The sequence below is a fragment of the Drosophila arizonae genome, chromosome 2 (genome assembly GCF_054131065.1).
Source record: "Drosophila arizonae isolate 15081-1271.41 chromosome 2, UAZ_ARI_1.0, whole genome shotgun sequence".
Taxonomy (NCBI): domain Eukaryota; kingdom Metazoa; phylum Arthropoda; class Insecta; order Diptera; family Drosophilidae; genus Drosophila; species Drosophila arizonae.
The window spans coordinates 7,512,870-7,528,662 of NC_142922.1; the positions used below are offsets into that span (position 1 = coordinate 7,512,870).

A 15,793-nucleotide genomic window follows, 5' to 3' on the forward strand; every position below is an offset into this window, starting at 1 on the left:
AAAATTATCAATTGCAAGCGTAATTTAATTTCGTATTTATTTATAACAGACTCTAGAAGACTCAACAATTATATTCAACAGTGCCTATCGAAGCCCTGAGTAGAGCTTTCAAAATACATTTCGCCTCACATTGTTTCAAAGACTCCAAGTGTTTGGCCTAGACACGATGATCTGTAGTTTTGGCAAACGCAGTCGCTCTGTCTGGCCAAGTCCCTGGCAGCTCGCAGAAAGAGCCATTCATAATTTAAAGCTCAAAAGGCGCGTGTCGTGCGCGCTCGTATATTCAGTCTTCCTTGTCTCAATGGCAATCAAAGTTACAAGTTTTTTGCAAACCAAATTGCTAAAAAGTTGAATAGACTTGAGCAGGAAATTAAGTTGATGCTTCTTTTGGCTCAATTTTGAGCGCAAGCGTCTCCTTTGTGCACATGCAACACACTTGACTGCTTATTTCCATTACCCAACTCGTCCTACTCGTCGTACTCGTCCTACCAGTTGCCATGGCACGCTTTGCTGGTAATTATTTTGACTCTTTCGGCTCTTTGGTTTTCGAGGTTAACTTCAACAGTTTAAACGTTCTCCGGGCCAGATAAAAGATGGCTTTTGTACGCGGAATGCATGAAGAATACAGAAAAATTCGACGGTTTTTCTTCAAGCAGCTTCTTTAATGCAACTTTATTCATATTCTAAGATTAAACTTGTTTGGTTCTATTCATATCCTTATACATAAAGTATTTATGTAATTATTAAATCAAACTAACTTAAATCAAAATGCTTTAAGTAAAGTATTTGTATAAAAATCAAATGCAAAACTTCTAAGGGCATTTTGCATACGACTCTCAATGAATAAAGACTTAAATATTTTGCAGCTTATTTTTTATTTTTATTTATTTTTCTTTTGTTTTATTTTTACTGCTTTGTTCGTCACAATTTTTTATTAAGTTCCGTGCATGAATTTCTGAGAAGCAAATGCCAATTTATTTAAGCTTATTTTACCATAAACTTAAAAATATTTGTATTGTGTTGGAAAAAGGAAATTAAAGGCAAATTTCTTATTAACTTCATGGGCAAATATTAGCTTCCAAAGGATTCCGTGCCATTTGAACTGAGCAGCTCGGCATTAGCAGGAAGCACACAAAATAACACAGCGCTACAGCTGCCTCGGCACACTCACCCGAATAGTCATTTGCATTTCCCGCAACAGTTTATTAAACTTTGAACTTTTGCAAATTACATGAGTCCTGCCACCGGATGCTGTTATGCTGTTTACGGGGCACCGATGTCGTTATCGCTCTTTGTTGTTGCAGTCGCTATGTGTGTGTGTGTGTGTGTGTGTGTGTGTGTGTGTGTGTGTATGAGTGGGTGTATATCTTAATGCTTGTATGTGCTAATGTGTAGCCTAATCTGCGCTCCTGGTGCAGTTCGAAACCTGTGCCATGGCCAGTCGAGCACCATGTCCTGTCGAGCAATGCAGCTGCATCAGCCCCAACTACAGATTTGGCACTTTGAAATTGAATTTGTTATCAAATTAGTTACATCAAACTGAAATTGGGACGCAAATAGCTGTTGCAGCTCAAGAAACATTCACATTTAAGCTGTCAAATAAATAATGTAAATATAAGTTGAGCGTATAATATTGTTTTGTTAGAACTTAGTAATGACCCGACAACATAATCACTTAAGCCAGTCTTTGCTCACGAGCTACTTAATTAGCCATGTACAAGAGACTGCCAAAGTGTAAGTAATTACAGTAAAGTATAGACTTTTGTCTTAGACTTAATCATTCATTAAGATGTGCATTGGCTATTGTTATTATACAACAACAAGACTACTGATATATGCAGTCTATGCCTGAAGAAGCAGAGAGTGGCTTTCAGACAACCTCAAGTTCCACTTGCCTGTGTCGATATCTATATATACAGATATTATATACATATATATTTATTCATATCAATATCAATTTACCTACAGTGCCGTGCTACAATCCCGAACAGGCTAATAATGTTTGTGATTCAGCCAAATGGAAAACAATATTGAAAAATATCACTTGTCCTGCCAACAGGTTGAATTGTCATGTTCTATTTGCCTCGGTCGCATCCAAAGCAGCCAACGACAATGCTCAGCTCTCTGCAGGTTGGCATGAAAATAAAAACACAGAATAACTTATGAAAATATGATGCCAGTCCTCGTTTGCTGCTGGTCAGATAGAAGAGTGAACCGACTGCAGCAACTGGCTGGAAGAAGATGGCTTGAGCAATTGCACGACTGCGGCTTGATTTGGTATTTAAATGAAGTGGTTAGCCGGCCCTTAGAAGCAGAGCAAAGTATCTGTGTGTCCGCTCAAGTTGAATATATTCACAGCTGTAATCAATGAAAGGATGTTGAGAGTCCTTAAAGCTGCAAGCGGCTTAGTCCTGCCATTACTGCGCCGTTGCTCTATGAACTGCCATTAGACACGAGTGCGAGGTCGCATTCATCGACATTTAATTAATATTAATTCAATTTAATTACAAGCCTGGTACACTCATTATCAAGTGTTTAAACATTCCTTCGATGCTCGAAAATCAATATTTACAAATAAGTTTCCTGTGCAGGCAGTTAAGAAAGAAGAAGTAAATAAACAAAAAGGCAAGGAAAACATAAATACACACGGATACTTGCTTCCTTGAAAGCAAGACTGAGTTTGCTTCAGTCGAGTATGCTCGCCTGAGAGACCGTGTCTCGAGTTAATGAAGTAGAATTATGCTTTATAGCATGATGTTCATGATGCATTTTAGTCGACTCCAATTTGCTGCCCCATAAAGAGCTGCGTCTGCCATGGCTTTGGTATTGAGCAAGCTATATTGCAATTTTGTAAATGTGGACAGACAGGAGCCGCTCATGCCATTTTCCATGGGTAAATAAGTAAGCTCAATACTCGTTTGCAATTCAATTCAGTATAGGAGAGTTGGCTCATCGTGTTATGTGAGGTATTTAAAGTCACTAGCTTTGAGATGAGACATTACGACAGAATGCGTTTAGTTCTAAAAAGTTGCAGCCGTTGCCCTCTTGAGGCGCACTGGCCAATGTTAAGGACATGTAAATTGGCTCAATCGTCACTAAAGCGTAAAGTGTAAAACTTTGAAGGCTTTCAGATGGCAACTATCAGTAGCATTTGGGCTTAGCTCTGATGTCCTCAGATGAATAATGTGCAAAAGCCAATTTGCACACACATGGCAATAGCTGTATGTGTGTGTATTACCTGCGCATTTTATTTTCGCAATTTTCCCAAATGAGCTTGGCGCGGCTTATGCATGTACGTACTTTTATTTCCGAAACCTTTTTCATTTACTCGCTTCAAGGATCTGCTTGAAATTGAGGTCAGTTATACTTCAATCAGCCTTAAACCGAAGTTCAAACTTAATTTCATAAAAGCAATAGTGAAAATATGAAATGCTCTTTCAGAGAGAGAGAGAGAGAGAGAGAGAACGTGAAGAGTGAGCTTTTCATTGCATTTTCTTCAACAATGTTGCTTAAATTGATATATCCAAAGCATCCGAAAGGAGCTTAGAAATTCCTCATACATATATACTGGAGTGAAATTATTACGTGAGTTCTCTCTTGCCTTTTCAGCTACGAACGAAAATGCACAGGTGAATGGTGTGGCTCAAATTGGCTGTTGCCTCAAATATTAATTAGAGAATGAAAACACGCACAAAAAGGCCAGGCTTAAAGCGCAGTGGAACACTCTGTATTTCATTAGTTTTCAACTCGGTTAACCAAAGCCCAAATAATTTTGGCACACACACACACACAAACACAAACACGGCTGAACTGGAGCAGCAACTGTGTAAGTGGGCAATGCTGCTTCCTGCTGGCCAACATTCTTAGAAAATGCTTTCAAAGTGTTTGGCAGCGGGTGTCGCCTGGAGTTCTGCCAAAATCTCCATTCAGCGGCGCTAATGCTAATGGCCCTCGGCTTCGTCTCCGGAAAAGGCGTGCTTAAATACGTGTCTGTATAACTCGGCCCCAACTCGCAGACCTCCGCGGCACTGCACTCTGGTGGGCGTGGCCATGCTGCGCAAACTTTAAATCTACTCAAATGTACAATTAAATAGACACTCATTAAAACTTAAGCAACTGATTTTTAATTTCTTCCTGAATAAAATATTTTAAATATATTTCTTGATTCCGCATTGCAAAACCATAACGATAAATTGTGAAGTCATTCAGTTACAGTCTATGTACAACATATGCTTGGACAGCTTTTATTTAAAGTCTTCTAAATAAATATTTAAGTCATTTATAAATTAACGTTAATATTAATTTTTTTAATTACAGATTAGAAATAATTTTCCCCCTGATTTAATATTTAATATAATACCAAAAAATTTTATTTTAGCAATTTGGCTTTTTACCTTACATATGGGTATGAATAAATAATAAATAAATAATAAGTAGTTAAATGTTAAATGTATGTAAGTAATTAAATGCTCTGTAATACTTTAATTATATATATATTTCTTTATTTATTTTTTTTATTTATTTTCAATCTGTTTTACTTTAATTTAATATCATTTTTTATTTTTTATTTATATGGGACACTTTATTTTTAATCAATTTACTGCATACAAAAGTTTTGTGTTTAACATTTTTTAAATTTAAAAGCACAGAACATATTGTCCTTTTCTACTTAAATATAATTCTATTTAATATAATATTATGCATTTTTTTATTGAATTATTTTACCAAATGAATATGACAGAAAGCAACCTACACAATTTAATATTGGAATATTTACAAAATGAAATAATTTCTTTCGCCTTTTTTGCAATTTCCGATAGTCTAGCCTTTTAAAATCAGTTGAATTCTCGTCACTTCACATTTGTTTAACAATTCTGAGTAAATTTGCACACTCGAAAAGAAACAAAATGTATGCAAGGATGTTTTTGCTGTTACTCGAATGCAAATTGAAAGCATGTGAAAACAGCAACACAGTTTTGAGTGATGGCCATGTTGCAGCAGCATGTTGCATGTGTCAATGCAAATGTTGATGGCGTCAGTATTAGTATGCGACATGCAACATGCTGGCATTGCTTGCTGTACACACAATTACTTGGCAAATAATTAAGTACGTGCTCTGACGGCGGCAGCAGCTGCTGGATGTGCAGGCATTTTTTTGTCCTTTTGTTTTTGTTTGTTGCTTTGTGTTTTAAAGGACATTTCAGCTGAGCATCGGTAAATGTTTGCGCTGCAATTAGATGTGCACTCGCTGTTCGAATGAGTTACGTAAATACAAACTGAAGTCAGAGCAGCACGTGTGCCGAGCTGAGCGAGTTTGTTTCGCCTGCAGCATTATATACATATTTGGCCAAATTGGAAACCAGTCAATGGCAGAAGCTGTTTGGCCAAAGGATTCCAGCAGTCGAACAGCCAATACAGTCGCATTAAAAACTGTCCCGGCAGCTGTCCGCTTGACAGCAAGCAGCAAGAGCTCGCCCAAATGTGCGTTGTCAACTGTCGTAAATTTGAAAAATGCTCCACAAATAAACAAATCAGGTGCTGCTGGAGCTGGAGCTTTGAGCTCCAGCTCGACCATTTTGTTTATAATTTATGACATCAACTGGAAGGGTAGCTAAGCCGGCGGCAGCACGGCACGATCCGGCCCGGCCCGGCACAGCTAAGACATCACCGGCCGTAAAGCACAAAACTGAAATATTGCCCAAGATTTTTATTATTTGCACACATTTCTACTGCTGGCAGTCGACCAAAGTAGCTGTGGTTGTTCTTGTTGTTGTTCTTGTTGTTGTTGACTGCTGTGTATTGAGAGCTGGCTGCTTGGCTGGCTGCGTTGGGAGTAAAAGGCTGTAAAAGGCGCACAAATAAAATCCTGCAAATGCTGACTGAGTTTGTGGCTCTGCTGTGGACATATAAACAACAGTAGTGGAAAAACAAGTAGTACAAGTACAACAACAACGGCAACAACAAACACTCCAGCAGGAACAAGAAAAGTGGGTTTCATGTGCTGCTTATTGAGCATAAATCTATAAATATGCCAAGGCAATTGTTCTCAGTGCACACGAGCATGGACATGAGAGCTGGCTCATCTCCCATCTGACCCAATTCTCAGTGCCATTCATTACGCTTTGTTCACAGGACATTCTCGAGGGAAACGCACAAATCACGCTAAATTAGCAGCAATCTAATTGAAATCGCGTATCTACCAAGAAATCGCTGAGCTACACTACATAATGATCTCCTAACAAGGCATTTCATAACAAATTTCGATAGCTCTTCCTATCAATTTAATTAGCTCGAGATAACTGTATTAAAACTGCTTGAAATTCGTAAGAGCCTTTTAAGCCTGCCCCAGTTTATGTTCTTAATAAATTCATATCTTATTTACTCATTGCGAATTAAATCAATATAGAATGCTTAAGAGAGCAATTATTTTATTATCTAACATATGTACACACACACACAGATACAATCGAAGTACTTAACTTGAAGGTCCTTTTGCCTGGCACTTAACTGTCGCATAAATCGCGAGGACTTTGAAAGAGTCACACAGAGTCAAGCGCTCCACTGTTGTCGTTTGTCGCAAATTAGTTCAGTTGGGGGCGGGCAGCACCACTTGCCACACACCACTGAAATGCCATCCCAATATTATCTAACATTTAACGCCCACACACACGCACACACACATAAACTCCGATTAGTGCGCGAGGCAAGTGGAGGGCGAGAGCCGCGTTGATGTTGGGTTATTTGTCATTAATATGCAAACAGTTAACAACAAGTGCATGATTTAACTGTGTGTGTGTGTGTGTGTGTGTCTGTGGGTTGGTTGTACATCACTGTATATGTGTGTGTGTGTGGGTGTGTGGGTGCATTGTGCATTGTGCATGCAACATAGTTGATTCAGCACTCGCTGGCTTCAATCAATGCCGGAAGCGGAAGTTAATTGTGCGCATGGCTCGTGCCTGGCAGTGACCGTTTAAGCATTTTACGTAATGACAACAACAATCAAGTGTGAGCGAAAGAGAGACCCATAAACAGTTTCATTTTATAGTGCATTGTCGATAGTAAATTACTGTGATAAGGATATTTAGGCAATGCGACTCAGTCGGCTGCATTCGAGTTTATATCGTGTTAGCTGGGCCAATTGGTAGCCAGGCTTTAAGCTGTAAATACCAAAAATTCAATAATCTGCTAAATTCCTAGCGTAAATGCAATACACACACACACACACAGACGCCGAGGCGTGGCAGGAGGCTGGCAAGCAAAAAAAAATGTAATTTGTCGCTAACCAAGTGTGTACTAACCTCATTTTACTAAAAGCATTAAAAATAAAACGTAATCACATGCTTCATAAAAGTAATAACTACACACACACACACATACACGTGCGCAGAGATAGATAGAGAAGCAGAAAGAGAGGGACAGAGGGTGAGAGAGAGAGGGAAGCCAGCTTCCTGCAATTCAGAGCGTGGCTGACTACGTGTCGCTATAAAAGTGCTTCTGAATATGCAAGTATACGATTCACTGTGTAAATGTGTGTGTTTGTGTGTGTGTGAGTAACAGTAAAAGCCTTGACGTCGCGCCGTCAGCCGTCACTGTCGCTGGCACTGCCATAGACGATGCCATTGTCTATGTCATAGCACGCACAACGCAACCCCAATTCAGAAAGAATGTGTTAGATAGAGAGCAGTAAGAGAGAGAGAGAGAGAGGGGGGGGGGGGGGGGCGATAGCTACATGTATGGCCATTGCATTAGTGTGCGTGCGCGTCTGATTTTTACGAGACGATTATGGCTTGCTCTTTATGATTTGCCATTGAGCCAAAGCGTTGCGGCATGAAAAGAACTACATGCCATGAGCCAGTTCGATTCGGCTGCTTACCTCAGCAGCTTCTCAGCTTTAACTCTCGCATGTCAGGCAACCGCCTGGAAGTGACAACTTGCCAAACAATTGGACGCACCGTAATTAACCAGCTCAATATTTTAGCACCTGCCGATCGAAGTGCAGTTGCAGTTGCTCGCTAGTGGCTGAGCCCCACAAACCCTTGGCTATTACCATTATCTGTCGTTCCTCAGGCACTGGGGCACTTCTGAGGACAGCTCGCTGTCAGTGGCATCGATGCTGCAGGCAAGCGTTGATAAATGCAGTGTCAGAGAAATGAAATATTGACGCCAGTAATCCAAAGTTTTTGGCTCTGAAATTGGCTTATTAGGAAAATGTCAGAATTTTGAATTCATTCAGCATTCGGTGAAAGCAACTGGCCAAGAGCTTTATCATGTTGCATATGACAGCCAAAACAGCTGAAGCATAATGAGGGCCCTCGGTGGAGGCCAGCTCGACCCCTAATTACAGAGTTGACAAGTCGAGAAGCTAAGTGAAAAGTTTCAAGAAAATTAAGGCGAGCCCTGTGAAAATCTCTCTCGCAGTTAATGAACGTCTCTCAAGTTTTATGAGTTGCTGCATTAGTCCTGACTCAATGTACGAATCCGCAATTGGCCGAGGCCGGCCCAAAGTCAGCTCGTGCGCACATGTGTAGCCCGGCCCCATTATGGCAACTGTTGGTAGTGGACTCATGAAGTATAATCGCCGACCATGCGTGGCAATTGGATGCTCGAAACGCCAAGCACAGTGAGCTATGAAAAAGTTGGTCAAATTAATTAATTTGCATGCGAATTATGTTCCTAATTAATGCAACTGAATGTGGCCCCTGAATGTATTTGAAATCAAGTATTATGAAATTCAAGTAACCTTCGTATTCATCACTAATTAGTTGGACTGTCTGCCAGTTGATTACAGACAAAATGTAACTGAATCCATTTGCTATTGAAAAACAATTTCATTAATTGAATAAATATATATGTATGTAAGTATATACATATGTATCTACGTCCGCACTGCCATTGGCAGGAGTAAGGCAAGCGTTTCTGAATTTAGCGCTCTTCCCGGAAAACACAAGAGATCCGCAATTCAAAGAAATTTGATTTAGCGTCGCATTGCGACTGTAACGAAGCTCTGAGCGACTTCCTCGGGGCTGTTGTCGATTAGGGCCAGGCGAAATTGTATGCAAATGATTATGTAGCCTATCATGCCAAAGATAAACTGTAATCGAAACGGAAATAGCGAAAGCGGCCTTGAAATTGATTTGGTAAGTCGATACACTCACCTTGCCCAGAGACTCATTATTGATTACCATCAAGCCGCCAGCACTGAACCTGAAGGACTCCTGGCCCAGCTGCGCCGAGATGCGGTATAGAGCTGTGTTCAGCTGGGCATTATGCCGATCTGTGGCGACTCCGTGCACAGTGGAGCGCAGCTGGCGCTGCACCTGTTCGCATCTCGTGCAGATGTAGCTGGGCAGAAAGGTCAGCAGCAGCTTGCAGGACTCCTCAGTTGCGCAATCTGCAAGCAGGAATGAGTTAGGACTGGCAGTCCCATTGGGAGTGCTCACCCACAGTATGTAGTGGAAATATCCACATGGTTATAGTTGTTGACAAACATCCAGTAGGGCAGGACGGAGATGTCCACAAAGTACTTGATCAGCACAACTATCAGGCTCAGCGCGAAATTGCGTTCGATGAGCCGCACTGTGTTCCACAGCAGCCCGTGCAGGTGCTGCAGCACGTACAAGCGCTCCAGCGACAGGCGGCGCAGAGACCAGACCTCATAGCGTGTCTTGTCCAGCTCCAGGATCAGCCGGCGGCTAACCTCAGTCAGCTCCATGTAGAAGACCAAGATCAGCACCGCGAACACAGAAAATTCGCTGAGGCGCAACAGCAGAATAACTTCCGAGTAGAAGGCGTAGACGAGCAGCCGCGACATGTTGGTGACCAGATTATTGTAAATGGTCATCAGCAGCAGCATTAGGCAGCATATCAGCAATATTGAGTTGATGATCCGGCAGTAGCGATGCACTCGCAGCATGTTCACCTTCTGGCCGAACTGCACTCGGAGCACGTAGCGCACTCGCTCCAGCTGCTGCTCAATCTGCTCGCTGCGATCCCTCCAGATCAGCTCCATTGCGACGACCAGGTGGGCGGCGGTCAGCGTGACAAAGTTCAGCAAGTCGACAACACGCGAAAAACTATCATTGCGATTGTAGACAACGCCGTAGTTGAAGCTAAATCGCCAATGCAGGATGAAAGCCAGGTAGCTCAGCAAACTAACGGTGTAGAGCAGCCTTAGCTGCAGCAGCGGATGGGGCGGCAACAGCAGCAGCCAGAGCTTCAAGCGGCTTACGCAGCGCAGCGAAGCTGCATGCAACTCGCCAGGCACGTGCCACATGACTAAAGTCCTTTAAAAAGGAGCACAGCCCCCTTTCATAATGTTGCATGCTCTCTGAGATCCACAATCAGCTACTAATTGGCTAATTGAAAGTTAATGCGCTCAACTGTCCTTCAGCGCACACAATGAGCAACGCTATCTGGTTGAGTTTACACATACATATATACTTTGACAAATATGCATATTAATATATACCTACATACATATGTATATGCCAAGGGGAATTCCAGGAAATAAAATGTAAAAGTCTTTGTTGAATACAGGATATCTTATATTCCCATCAACGTACATACATATGTATGTATTTTTTATACTGTTTGTAGCGAAAAGAAAAGTTTCGCTAGAATTTCAGTTTATATCTTGTCTTTGGGAGCTTAAATGCTTCCAAAGAAAGACTTAAGGGCGCTTAACTTGAACTACCATTTCCTAGGAAATTTTCTTCGTTATAAATGTTATAATGAAATAAAAAGAAACGAAAATTAAAACATGTCTCATACTACGTACGTAGTATATATGTATATGTACCTATGTATCTCCTTTTGACCATGATTCTTGATGAACCTTGATAGTCCCTACCGGAGCAGGCATTTATGTATATACGAGAATTGTAACAGACTTAAATAACATACATATTGGGGCTTATAGAAATGTATTTATTTATTGTATTAATTTTATAATTTGTATTCCTTTATTGTTATTACTATAATAATAATTATTATTTTATTATTATTAAATTTATTATTTACATATATATATTACTATTTTAAATTTAAATCATATTTGAAAATTTAAATCAGGCATAGTTTTTATATGAAATTTTGACTATATAACCTTTATGGGGTCTGCAATGATTCCTTCTGCTCATTACATACTTTTTCACAAAACCATTATACCCTGATTTCCCATTTTCAATGGGTTCGAGTTCAAGAATACACAATTACTATTATTAATAATTATAATTTTTTCTTTCAGGCAAATTTAAAGCGTTAATATATTGACATTCAAATTGTTGTTCCATTCAATGGATCCTGATTAACGCCAGCTCCAGTTTCTGCTTCTAATCGCATCTTCGTCGTGTATGTTATCCAAAACTGAATGCAAATCAAAGTATAGCTCACAACTCCGAACAAAAACTGTCAAATTAGTATATTAGAGAAGGCCTTTTTATGATATATGAATCATAGCTCACTTTGCCCAACAAATTATTATTGATCGTAAGCAATCCGCCAACTGTGAACTCACAAGATTCCTGCCCGAGCTGCGCCGAGACTCGTAGCAATGCGGTATTCAGCTGCTCGTTGCGTCGATCCACCGATACTCCGTGGAAAACCGCTCGAAACTTGCGCTGCAGTTGATCGCAGCGGGTCCAGAACCAACAGGGCACACACATCTCCAACAGAATGAGAAGCTCCTCCGTAGCACACCCTGAGAGCAGAACTGAATAGATATAGACTTTATCCAGATGACGAGCCTACACAATTACCTACAGATCTGCATTGGAACATTGTTCGTTTGGATTCTGTTCACATAGGCCCAGTAGGGGTGCACCGAGGTGTCTATAAAGAATTTCAGCATCAGCACAATGAGAGCGCGCTCGAAGTATTTCTCGATGTCTCGCTGCAGATTCCAGAGCAGAAGATGCAGCTGCTGCAGACAGGCGATGTGCTTGAGGGGCAAACGGCGTGGGGACCAAGTGTGGCACCTCGAGCTCTCTAGCCTTGAAATGACAGCGGAGGCAGCCTCATACATCTCCTGGTAGATGGTCAGCACGAGAGCTGAGTGCAATGCGAACTCGCTGCAGCGCAATATGAGCACCACTTGCGAATAGAAGTTGGCGATGAGCAGCAGCGATTCGTTCGAGCTCGTATTGTTGTAAACTGTCAAGCCCAATAGAATGAGTATGCGGAACAACAACAAGCGAAAGACTCTGTTCGTGATCAACCGACTGCGAGCGGCATTGACCTTATGGCCAATTTTCTCATAGAGCACATTTTGTATGTGCGAAAACTGTGCCTCGATTCGACTGCTGCGGCTCTGCCAGATCAATTGGAAGGATATCACGAAATGGCTGACTGTCAATGCCACAAAATTGAGCAGGTCAAGCACATAGGAAACGGTATCATTCAGCCGGTCGTAGTCCACGTGGTAGTTGAAGGCGATGCGCCAACGGGATATTAGACAGAGATAGACTACCATGCTTCCAGTGTACAGCAGTCTCAGCTGCCGGTGTGGGCGTGGCGGCACTATAAGCGTCAAGCACATCAGCAGCCGTATGAAGCGCAGTGCCGAATTGTGCTGCTTGACTGGCACATCACACATGACTGAGGAGCATTCGTTTTGGGTTTTTGCGCTCGGCGACTTAAAAATCAATAGCTAATTGGCTAATTGAATTCGATGAGGTACTGACAGTCCCGCTCATTCGTTTAATTAAAAGCTAAAGTTGTCAAATCAAATATCAAATCGCATCAAACTAAATGAAAGCAATCAGAGATTTTCGAAATGATATTCGAATAGTAATTCAATTCACTTACGGCTGGATTTTTCAATATATGCAAATTGAGAAGCATTCAAATAAATATATAATTTTTTTGTTTCTTTTATATTTTATTTATGTGGCATGTGCTAAATGTAATATATCAACAAATTTCCCTTAGAAATTTTGTCATCAAAATAAATTCTTTAATAATGACAGCAGGACAGGGGAACTGTGCCTGCAATATCAAGGATATTTTGGTTTAGAGCGCAATTTCTATTTATACACACGACCAGCGGATAGCAGATAAAAAAGAAAACAAATAAATCAAGCATTTCCTTATATTAAATACTTGCTCTACTGAAGCTAAACGAAATGAAGAGCCTAAACGTTATGGCTGAGCTCTGAGTTGCCGAGCTAAGCTTAAAGATGCAAATACGCTTGACTTCCGTGCGCTCTTTGAATATTATCAAATCTATAAATAAATTCACCTTCAAAGGGGGCAGCAGCTCAGGTATTCGCTGGAGCAGCTGCGCCAGTTGATTGAAATTGTTTAAAGAGCAGCTGCGAAATGCTCGTCATTTAAAGCCTTAGGCCTCCTGTCTGTCGTCCGTCGGACGCATTGACATCCAGCGGCACAATATAAATTAACTTTTAATTAAAAAACTTTTTCTGATTAATAATTTACATAATGCCCTCATTGGCCTATTATCAATTTAATTATTTCAATGTTGGCGATTAGTCAGAATATAATAAAGCCGAAAAAAAGGCGAATGTTTTCAGAATTTGAATGATAATTCTAATAATATTAATTTTGAATCGTAAAGCGTGTTTGTATTTTGTAATAATTATGATTTGGTATTATAGCAAATTGTCATGAAGTGGTATTGTTATAGACAAAGTGAATTCTATTTATTCACTTATTTATTCAATTTATCTATCACAATAAATATGTGATGTGAATTATAAATTTGCTTCCGTGTAAGACTTGTGTCTCATTCTACATATATGACCACAAGAGCTTATAATCTTCAGAGAACAAAAAAGGAAAACTCTCCCAGTTTGATTATGTTGCTTATCAAATGATGTACACTTATTGAAGTCTCAAGTGATGCATTCAGTTGCTTTCATCTGTGCTGCCTGGACGCGCTGATAAGAGAGCGTTTGTTGTAATCGCTTTAAATGCCATTTAGCCCATTCAAATTGCCATCAAAGTGACGCCAACAAGTTGGAATCAGCCCCAGAGAGGTATTATTTGTTAATTTCATTACACCAAAAGCAAAACTCACTTAGATGTACGTACACACACACACAGAGAGAGAGAGAGACACACACACCAATGCACAGGCAAACAACCACAAAGAGCGACGAAATTGCTTATCAAAAACATGGGCAGGCGCTGGGAGTTGTGGTTGGGGTTTGAGGTCGGAGTCGTAACCAAAGCTGGTATAAGTGTCAAACACACACACACACACACATAGACATGTACATAAATTTGCATGTCTTTATTGCAGCTCAAAGCCAGAGACAAGCAAACAAACATCGACACACACACACACACACACACACATTGTAAGGGATATGGCATGCTGGAGTTATGCAACCACTGAAGCTTTCTGTTTGCACACTTATAAAACACCTATGGAGACGATGGAGCTCAACGCCTCCAGTTATTTGAGGTAATGACTTAATTGCCACGCTACTGCTGCTTAGCCCCTTACTTAAGCCACCCCTCGAAGCAAGCCTCTTCAGTTCAGTTTAGCGCAGCCAACGACACATCATCAGGTCTGCCTGGCTGCCTGCCTGCCTGCAATTGGGCTCATAATTTGTGCAGGTGTCGAGAGCGCTTTGTCTTTGATTGCGCGACTGGCGCGTCTCTAATCTCTGTCAGCCACAACGCAATCATCAACAGCAACAGCCGGATCTGTATTATCCTTTGTGCCAATACTGGGCCACTTAAAGTACAGCAAACATCTGGCGTGGCAGGAGGCTGGCTCGACAGTCAGCCCAGGACGGTGGCCCCGCGGTTAAATTGAAGCAATTGTGTGGCGTTGATTTGTATAATTTTGTAATTTGTATACCAAAACGTAGCCACACATGTGTATTTCCATTAGCCGTGGAGCAATTCCACTTTCCCTATGTATGTATAAATAAATTAACGCATACACATATTGCTATAACCTATGGAATGTCTAGGGGGGCTACAAAAATTACAATGCATCTAACTCAGTTAGAAAATATAATAAATATAATTTATTAATGTAATTTTAAGCAATAAAATTCATTGAAGTGAGAAACGAATCAGCTAAATATATTTCTAAAAAAATATATATATTTTAATTATTTTGCTCATTTACATTTATATGTAGCTAATATCAACAAATCTTTCTATGAAATGAACATCAATAATAATTTTATTTTAAAATTATATAAAGATTTTTTAAAATTGCATACATTATATTTATAATTTTATTTATAATTTTATTCGCTTGTATAGACACGTTTCTCGTTTGTCATAAATTAAATATAAGTATAGTAAATAAAATAAAATAAAATAAAGGTTATTACTTAAATTTCCAAAAAAAAAAAAAGTTTGGTAAATGTAATTTATTTAAATTTTAAATTACATAATTGAAAGCCTTTACTAAGAGATTTCAATATATATTTATTTTAATTTACTTATTATTTCATATTTTGTTTTGAGCCCTGTTTTCTTTATTTTTTATCTTTTTTTTTATTTTATTTATTTATTTTATTTTAATATTTACGTGTTTGTTATTTTACAATACTTTATTTTATTATTTTATTTATTTATTTATTTATTTATTTACTTTTTCTTGTAATATATATATTTTAAGATATAGTAAATGTTTTTTTAATTTTTCTATATATATATATATATATATATATATATATATATTTTTATTGTGCTTCTGCCTTATTAATATATAATTGAAAATGTAAAATTTTTATTTTGCCGTTTCAATATTTCTCTTTAATTCCCTTGACTTATTAATTTCTAATTGAAAATGTTAAATTGGATTTTG

General features: G+C 39.5%; 1 protein-coding gene and 1 pseudogene across 2 annotated transcripts; both read right to left on the bottom strand.

Moving 5' to 3' along the window:
- Positions 1–8,748: 8,748 nt before the first annotated feature.
- LOC108616061 (putative gustatory receptor 98a pseudogene) lies at positions 8,749–10,273 on the bottom strand (annotated as a pseudogene). Its single transcript, XR_016268540.1, has 2 exons — positions 9,156–10,273; positions 8,749–9,091 (listed from the first exon to the last, which is right to left on the bottom strand). The product of XR_016268540.1 is annotated as a putative gustatory receptor 98a pseudogene (transcript).
- A 586-nt stretch (positions 10,274–10,859) lies between these two features.
- On the bottom strand, positions 10,860–12,822 carry LOC108615980 (Gustatory receptor 98a). Its single transcript, XM_018010922.2, has 3 exons — positions 11,761–12,822; positions 11,463–11,698; positions 10,860–11,406 (listed from the first exon to the last, which is right to left on the bottom strand). Exons 1-3 carry the CDS (start codon positions 12,590–12,592, stop codon positions 11,275–11,277), a joined length of 1,200 nt encoding a protein of 399 aa, XP_017866411.1. The 5' UTR covers positions 12,593–12,822; the 3' UTR covers positions 10,860–11,274.
- Positions 12,823–15,793: the final 2,971 nt, after the last annotated feature.

Bases quoted from the DNA above. Each gene is read 5' to 3' on its own strand.
- LOC108615980 (XM_018010922.2), bottom strand. From the start codon at position 12,592: ATGTGTGATGTGCCAGTCAAGCAGCACAATTCGGCACTGCGCTTCATA. The intron at 11,699-11,760 runs GTAGGTAATTGT...TTCTGCTCTCAG, and splicing joins CAATGTTCCAATGCAGATCT to GGTGTGCTACGGAGGAGCTT. The intron at 11,407-11,462 runs GTGAGCTATGAT...CTAATTTGACAG, and splicing joins ATAATAATTTGTTGGGCAAA to TTTTTGTTCGGAGTTGTGAG.